General features: G+C 35.2%; 1 protein-coding gene across 1 annotated transcript; it reads left to right on the forward strand.

Moving 5' to 3' along the window:
• Positions 1–463: 463 nt before the first annotated feature.
• Positions 464–1,072, forward strand: LOC141588445 (secreted RxLR effector protein 161-like). The gene has a single exon (XM_074409886.1). It carries the CDS (start codon positions 464–466, stop codon positions 1,070–1,072), a length of 609 nt encoding a protein of 202 aa, XP_074265987.1.
• Positions 1,073–9,760: the final 8,688 nt, after the last annotated feature.

Below are 9,760 nucleotides of genomic sequence, written 5' to 3' on the forward strand. Positions count from 1 at the left end.
AGAGAATGGTTTCACTCGAAGTGTTGAGGAACCGTGTTTATACATGAAAATCAGTGGCAGCAATGTTGTCTTCCTCATCTTGTATGTGGATGACATACTACTCATTGTAAATGATATACCTATGCTTACCTCTGTCAAGGGGTGATTGGGAAATCATTTCCAGATGAAAGATTTAGGAGAAGCACAACGCATATTAGGTATCCGAATCTATAGAGATAAATAGAAAAGGATATTGACATTAATTCAAGAATTTTATGTTGATAAGATTCTTCGACGTTTCAACATGGAAAAATCCAAAAGGGGTTTGATTCCAATGGGTAGTGGAATTACCTTGAGCAAGTCTCAGTCACCCACTGAGCCTGAAGATGTTGAACGCATGACATTGATCCCTTATGCTTCCGCTGTTGGATTAATCATGTATGCCATGATATGCACTCGTCCCGATGTTTCATATGCTTTAAGCATGACAAGTAGATATCAAGCCAAGCCAGGTGAGATTCACTGGGTAGCCGTCAAGAGTATCCTTAAGTACATGAGAAGAACTAAGGATTTATTCTTGGTGTTTAGAGGTGATACCGAGCTAAGTGTGAAGGGTTACATCGACTCGAGCTTCCAAACTGACAGGGATGACTTGAAGTCCCAGGCTGGCTTTGTTTTTATGATCAATGGTAGTGCCTTTAGTTGGAGAAGTTTCAAAGAACCAGTTGTTGCGGATTCTACAATGGAGCTTGAGTACATTGCAGCATCTGAAGCTGCCAAGGAAGTTGTATGGATTAGGCAGTTATTAGAAGGACTAAGGGTAGTCCCTTCCGCCAAACATCTTATCACACTTTATTGTGATAATAGAGAGGCCATCTTTCAAGGTAACGAACCCAAGTCTAGCAACAAGTCTAGACATGTACCCAGAAAATTTCATATGATTAGGGATTATATTGAAAGGAAGGAAATAGAGATTTGTAAGGTTGGGACAGATCATAATATTCCTGATCCTCTAACCAAGACTCTACCACTGGCTACGCATGACCGACATGTAGTTTTCATGGGTCTTAAGCGTATGCCTAATTTGTATTAGATTATGAGATATGAATTAATAATATTGTATTGATTATTCATATATGATAATCGCATTTATCGTTTGAGTTTTATATTAAACTCTTTTATACTTATTTTATTACTTTGTTTTATCCAAATAGGTTGTTGAGACAATATTGAACCCTATTAAAGTAAACTGTATTAACATAGTAATTGCCCCTAGTTACTTATATGAGGTGACGTCTCTAAGTGACTAGAGTGTGAGTCGATTGATGGCAAGTTTAAGTGTCATAGGGTCATAAGAGATGACTAGTCGATCACATAGACAGACTGTGAGGAACACTCTGTCAGGCTATGACCGCTTATAGAGTTCTGGTAATTCATATAGTCTGGTCGTGGCGAGAGCTACTATAGTATTCTTTTGGATCAATTCTTTGACTAGAGACTGTTCGCCCAGGTTGGCACTGTAACACCCCCATACTCCAAGTGCCTTACCAGGACCACCCAGGTATAAAGATGTTACCATCTCGGTTCCCCGAAGCAATGATAATCATAAGACAATAACGAAACAACATTTAAATAGTATAAGTTTAGTGAAAAAGATTCAATCCAAAACCAAAATACGGTTACATGTTCTCAAAACCAACTGTCTACTCAACTAAATGAAATGTCTAATAAACTACTCAGGCTACAGCGGAAGACTCTATCATCTGAGAGTGGCACATCCCAGCTATCCCATGTAACTCGACTCATACCTGCTCAACAACTGCTCACCATCCCCGAATGGATCACCACAGTTTTTAAAACAATAAACGGGGTCAGTATTAATCACACAATTTATATAATCTAACAACACAACAATCAACACAGCTCAAACATCACAGATATACTCCGAACTCCATCACAACTCCACAATACTGACTACACACGAAAGTGTGTAGCCCTGCCAAAGTGCCCATCGCAACAGGTCACTCCACGCCGTCAGTGGGGGACCGCAACCGTTCCCACCTAATCCCCGCTCATTTCCGTCGAGCGATAAACCCAAATCCATTAATGTGCACATCCCTTCAGTGGCGGGTTCCACAGAAGGTGAATAATGGGCGTGAAGACACTCCCGCAAGTAACTCCACTCAGCCAGGGACGCGCCCCGAAGAACACAGACAGATACAAACAATCACAACTACTACACAGCAAACAAAACCAACAACCGTCACAATACTCGTATGATAACAATCAACAATCACAAATCACCACCAACACATTATGGGACTAATACTGAGTAGAGAAACTCTACCTAGAAAGCAACACAGTCAGACGATCTCAACAGCTGTTATCAAAAGGCCTCTTCTACGAATCCTCCTCCTAACATACAATCATACAATTACTACCAATCAAGAAACACAACAAAATCCCCAAATCCCCAAGTTAGGGTTTAACTAACTTTAACGAAATACCATAAAAACAGCACGTAGATCTTACCCTAGACGCAAGGATCACAAAGGTGTAAAGAAAGCTAAATTCCGACCTTTCAAGCTCCGGGATTTGCCAATAATGCGATTGATGCGAAGAACGTAGATTGTTTTCTCTTTTGAAAGTAATTAGGTTTGTAAAGGTGTATTAAGAAAGTGACGGAAGTGTTTATATATTAAATCGCATTATTAACAAAACCCGACAAATCATCCCCCCGTAAACCGGCTACTCGATCGAGTAACTGACATACTCGATCGAGTGTCGCCTACTCGATCGAGTATCAAGACTACTCGATCGAGTACCCAACAGGTCAGAAACTGTTTTAAATCGTAAAACACCCTTACTCGACAGAGTAAGGCCGACTCGATAGAGTACCTAGAGGCTCATAAAACCGTAGTATTACAGGCACAGTTTCTGAGTGACTTTAAATTATGCTCTACGATTTTCGTAAATGAGGTCTAACGGACATCTTTTGGGTTATGATGAGATGTCGCTAAGCAAAGGGAATAGTGCGATAGGAATTGTCCACTCCCTTGTCATGGTTATTTAATAATCTCAGTGCCACTCGAAGAGTAGTGAACTGAAAATGCGTGGCCACGCTTGGAAGGTATCTACCGTACATAATTTCGGTCAGACAGTTACTCTCCAGATCGAGGAAACCACTCTTGATATGATCACTTGCAAGAACGACCTGCAATACACCTTGCTTTGAGTGGGAGACTGTAATAAGACAAAAGAATTGGTGACGCACACTTGTCTCGGACAAGTGGGAGATTGTTAGAGTATGTATCCTCGACAATAGTGCGATCACATTATTAAAACTCATGATAAGAATACATGAAAGGATGATTCATATTTATACGTCAACTGATCAACATTAATCGGTAATGATTGGCTGACTAGAGTTTGGCATTACTGTCATTTGACGGTGGTAGTCAGTTTATCCCTTAAGGTCACACTTAAAGGACAATTCCCTTAATAGATAAATTAATTAATTGTATCATGATACAGATTAATTAATTCCTTAAAAATTGAACAATTTATATATGTGAGTGAGAATATGAATCTTATTGTAATTCGATTAAATGAGATTCGTTTTAGTAAATAAAATGTTTTATATTACTAAAATTTTGTTTATGAAACAATTAAATTAAGAATGATTGGTTAATTATAATTATAATTTGTTGTAGATTATATTAACATGAACCATTTTATATACTTGTAATCATGAATTACTACTCAATTGTTATATATAATTCAATAATTGTATTAATATATGTAATGATATTTAATTGTTAAATATGCATTAATATTATTAATAACATGTTACATGTTACACATTATATGACAAAGTGACAATTGACAAAAATAAAATGGACTCCATATTATATAAAGGAGCCGGGTTTTAGAAGGTAAATGGGGTGAGATGGTTAATTATTTTATATTTTGGAAAACACAATGATTAACTTCTTAACCTAATCTACACCCTAGTTCTTTTGATAAGAACAATCCTAAAAGTTAAAGGGCATGCATTGGGTCCTTAGACCACCCCCTACCTACCGGTTTTCCCCCTCTTCACTTGATAAGAATTGTTCTTGTTTTCTCATATATTCATATTTAGATGATTTACTTCTTGCTTCTCTCTTTATCTCTCTAAAATAAGTTTTAGAAAAATATTGTTCAAAATCTTATATTTAGATTACTAAAAGTAGTAATAGAAATAATAATAAGATTAATATTAAGGTTTCTAATTTATATATCTAGTTAATATATTTATTAGAATTAAGGGGTTGTCTTGGTGCCATCAAGAGGAGAATCACTAATATTAGAGTTTTGGAGGATCATCCTTTAAACGGTAGCTCAAGAACAAGTGTAGGAAGGAGTCCTCACTTGTGCCCTTAGATCGATTTTCCCTAATGTAAGGAAAAATTTTCTTACTCTTCTTTTATATAAGGTTATGCATGCACTAGATCAACATCTAATTTATGAGAAATTTAGATCTATAATTAAAGAGTTTAATTTGAGGGTTATACAATTCTTTCATATTGGAACTGACCCTTTTATGTTTTCAAATATATGTGGTGAACCATATGATATTTTCGATCATATGGGGAGCAGCTTGATTGGCAGGTTTGATGTATTCGGCTTGATACTCGGAGGCATGGAGGACGTCATCACTTAGTGGTCATCGCCTAGTTTCGTTTAAGTCTTTATACATCACTTTTAGTTACCTTAAACTTTTTTTTTTTGACAGCATAAGGAGAATAACTTACAATGTTACAAAGTAAGCTACTCGACTAAGTAGCACCAGAAATCCGACAACTAAATCTAGCACCACAAAGCCATACCTAATGGTTACATAATCATTATTTAAACCTAAAACAACAGCATTAAGATAAACTAGATCGCTGAAGGGACGGAAAAGGACGGAGGATTGGCCATGAACACCCAAGCCAGCTTCAAAAGCACACTTGACTTCCGGAAACCATTGATGCGTACGAGTCGCAGAGCGGCAATGACAAGGTGTACTTCCACTCTTACGAAAAGAATGAAGAAAGAAAATGTGATGAGCAAGACGACGAAGTCTGCCATCGGCGGAGATCACTCTCCTACACCTTAGAAATTGAACCCATTGACCATAGGACTCATAGTCCAGAAAACCGAGTAAGTGAAGAGCTGGCAATAAGGAGAACCACTTGAACAACCCCCAAACCAAAACCATCTCTGAAATCCGAAAAGCGATGGGAACAATACAAACTGAATGTAAAGCAGTCCTTACCATTATTATTGGATAAAATAAAAAACATGTTACAAATAGATAAAACATTACGAGTGGAAACCACCGCATCCGACCCAACCAACGCCACAACCAAATCTCCAGCTCCGCCTTACCAAACACGCCTCAAACAGACACAAAGGGACCTCAACAGCAAATGACTCACTCCCACCAAAGAAGGAAACGGACCCCGCAACAAGCCACAAAGACACGGTGACCGACCACACACCAAACCCCGACAAAGACTCCGAGACTCCAAATTCCAACCGAACCCCCCAGGACCATCGGCTTACATGCAACAAACCAAACCAGAGGACGACTCCGACCGACAAAAACGACTTCGACCGACAAAAACAAGAACAGGAGATGGGACCAATCGATGGGGGGAGGGGCAAGGGGAAGGGGAAACACCGGATCGACCCAAGACCACAACCACATATAGAAAACAGCAACAACAAGACGAAGTTATGTTCGTCAACAAGACAGACGACCTCACAGACGGAAACTTACCAGGGACGGGGGAAGGGGCGAGGGAGAGGGGAAACACCCTTGGATTACATGCAAGACTTTCGATGACAGGACAGGAGAACGGAGGAACGGAACGACCTCGGAGACATGAAATAAAACACTCAACCCAGTCCACCGGACTATCGACGAGCGCAGATCTGACGCCAGCAAACGGAGTAAAATCAAGCTAAAGAGGACCGAGATACACAGGAGACGTGGGTAATCGCCGGAGATAGGTTAAAGGGAGAACCCATCTCCGGCGATCAAGTAGCGGGAGAAGAAGATAAGAGGTGTGTGGAAGGGGGAGGCGGCGGCTGGAATAATTTAGGGTTTTGTTTTGGGGTTTTTTTGGGGAAAAGGGAGAGAGAAAGTTAGAGAGGGAACGTAACATCGATTGATTAGTTACCTTAAACTTGGTTTGTATTATTGGGTCCTAAGGCATTACATATGGTTTGTATAACTTAATGATGTCTCTTTAATTTTGAACTTATCTATGCAAAAAATGGGTTATCATTACCTATCAACGTTTCCATTTCCTTGGGCAACCAAGACGTGTAACACCTTGAAGCGTTAGGAAGGCCTAGCCAAAGGCTTTCCGGTGTGTGAGGCTATTACAGGTACATAGTGCCGTATTGGGGCAGTGGGTGACGATGTAGGGTGGGTGATGTCATTAGTGGCCGTAGAGTAGATTGAAATTTAAGAGAAAAAGTAATGATAAGAAAATAAATGGACAATGAGAAGGATAATATTGTCAAACATGTATTGGAGTGGGTAAAAACGTCTTGCAAAAATAACAACCAAATTTTTTAAGCTGAGATTTGATTAAATTACATTTTTATCACGGCATTGTAATCAGCCTATAAATAAGACGTAAATACTATTCATATGGATAGAGTTCTAAGCTTAACAATGAAGCTAGGAATTCTCACCAATTATCTTCCTCTAATTTTTTTACATCACACATATAGAATTGCAAATGGGTCATGCGGTTCGATTTCAGATCAGACTAAATCAGTCCGATTTAAATCAACATGACTTTATTTTCAATTTCAGATCGATTTCGATCGTGTTCATTCGGTTTGTCACTTTAATCGTCTGTGCTATTTTGAGTTGGGTTAATATCAGTTCAGTTGAGTTTCGGGTCATAATTTTCTTGAGTTAAAGGTGAAAAATTAGTTTAAATGTACCATATACTTTTCAGTTTGAATATAATAATTCATAATACTATCAAAAAATAATGAATTAAGGAAAAAGCACCTAAAATAAAAGTATGTATATGAAAAAATAAATATTGTGAATTCATGTCAATCAGTTAAGTTATTATCGGTTTAGATATATTCAGGTTCGGGTATCATTCGGTTATGATTGACTTAATTTTAGTTTCGGTTCGATTCGGATTGAGTCGAATTTCGTCTACTATGTAAGTTACTCATACCAAGTTGTTCGATCGGTTATCAATTCATATATTTTCATTTGTTTTATCAGCTTCGGGTTTATTATGCCAGGTCTGTTGGAGTAGTGTCCTCCACGATGAGTGCGTTTACATATTAAATATCATAAAAGGAATATCGGGGATTTATTTTATTTATTTGTCAGCTGGTCATCGTTAATCGGTAATGATTGGCTGACTAGAGTTTGACATTATTCTTGTCGTGTGTGATGTGTAATCACCGATCCCTTTAGGTCACACCTATAGGATGACGCCCAAATAGAATAAATTAATTGTTTGTATGAGATACGAGATAATTAATTCCTTGTATTATTTGACTCTTAGTTAGTCACATAAATGTATTATTTGATTACGAGTTACGAACTCGGGACAAAGAGATTTATTATTTAATTATGAGATATTTAAATAATAAATGATTAGAATTTATTAATTAATTAATTTTATGCGATATGTGTTTTTTGTTTTGAGATGGAATTAATTAGCTATTTAATTTTTACAAGAGGTTGTAAAATTAGCTAAGTGGGATAATATTGACACATTGTATGTTGATAAAATGGTCTTATGATTACTTAATGGTTAAGTAGTCATTGGTAGTTAATTTGTATTATTTAAGTGTTAAATAATTAAATTAATATTTAATTATGTAAGATAATTAAATATAAGACTTATAAGCATTTGTGGGGCAAATGTCGAAAACCGAAATGGACTCAAATATGTCCACTAGTACCGGTTTTATGAGGACATCACAAGTGTCCATTAAGTGGCATTTTTCCACTTAATATTATCTCCACATCTGCCTATAAATACCCATGCAATTACACCATTTAACATGTTGGAAAAATTTGAAGAAATTTTTGGTCTTTAAGGGTGCTTTGGCCGGTTTCTCTTCATCACCAAGAGACCAAATTTTCTTCTTATTTTGTTCATCATTTTCATCATAAAACACATATAAAAACTAACTAATAATATTATCAAAGTAATAATATTAATTAGTACATCAAATATACAATTACATGGTTACTACTACTATTAACTAGTTATTAATTTTAGTAGTATTTTGGGTTAATCTTGGGTGCCACCAAAGGAGATTACCTATATTGGTAATTGGTGTTCTTGGAGGATCATCCATAGTTGAATAGCTCAAGAACTATAAAGGTATGAGACCTTTGTAGTGCCCATATTTGCCTTATAGCAATGTAAGGATTTTTTTGTCTTAAGATGGTTTAAAACCATCTTTTATACTTTTTATTTGCATGCATGTAGATTTAGACCACGTTAAATTAATTTGTAATTTTAATATCATAAGATGAGTATTAATTTGGTCTAAATAACTAACAAGTGGTATCAGAATATTGTTAAATACATGCATGTTGTCTTAAGACGATTTTAGTAATTTATGAGATAAATTAATAAAATTGATATTATGTTACTAAAATTAGTTTTATCACATAATATAGTCTTGCATGTAAATAATCTTGTCTTAGGATGATATGGAACGAAAATTTGATTTTTGTTAACTTTTTCCACTTTTTATAACTTAAATTGGCATAAAATTGAGTAAAAATGCATTAAAATTAATTAAGAGTTAATTAAAATTGATTGCATGTTAATTTTATGCATATTTATTTATAAATAACCACATTAATGTTCTATTTATGAGATAAGTAGATACTTTAGGTTAATGTGATTAATTTAGGTAGTTTATTGATTTTTATTTGATAAAAATGGGTAAATAATGGTTATTTTGTAAATAAATATTGATTTAACTTTAGGGCTCGAAATTTCTGAATTTTTAGCTCTTGGAAATTGTTCCAAAATGTACAAAATTTTATTTTAAGTCATTTCAATTTTTATAGTTTGATTTAGAATTAAATCGTAAAAATTGTCGCTTTACCGATTATATTGTGAAATCGTTTTAAATAAATTTTAAATACAAAAATTTTCACTTGCATGGCATTTTTGGTGTAAGACCAGAATGTTCATGGTCTTGAAATTTATTTTTCCATAAAGTTTTATATTAAATGGAATTTTTGTATGATAATTGTGAATTATTATATCATTTTTTTGTCACAATTGTGTTTTAATTCCCATATAAATTCAAGATAATTGTTGAGAATAATTATTTTGATATTAGACCAGATTAGTATGATAAGTAAGTCTTAAAAGTGTTTTAAGAATTGATTATGAATTTTTATTGGTAAAAATTTCGTCAAGGCAAGCTCAAATGATCGTTGTTGGTAAGTTAGACGATTTGGCATGTCATTTTCCATAATGCATTTTATTATTCATTTAGATGAATGTTTTTTTTAGAATTATAATTATGTAATTTTTCCTAATATGGCCATAGGTAGAAGTTGGTATTTCCCGAAATGTAAGGGAATATTGACTTGTTTTGTAATTAATTGCGATTTTGCATCGCCTAATTTGTAATTAATTAATAGTTTTATTTTAAATTTATTAAAAATTGTACAATAGGGTATTGTTATGTAATTTAATTATTAGTAATTAGATGAAGCTACTAAAGA

Source organism: Silene latifolia, chromosome 6, assembly GCF_048544455.1.
Source record: "Silene latifolia isolate original U9 population chromosome 6, ASM4854445v1, whole genome shotgun sequence".
In the NCBI taxonomy this organism is placed as follows: Eukaryota; Viridiplantae; Streptophyta; class Magnoliopsida; order Caryophyllales; family Caryophyllaceae; genus Silene; species Silene latifolia.

Bases quoted from the DNA above. Each gene is read 5' to 3' on its own strand.
- LOC141588445 (XM_074409886.1), top strand. From the start codon at position 464: ATGACAAGTAGATATCAAGCCAAGCCAGGTGAGATTCACTGGGTAGCC.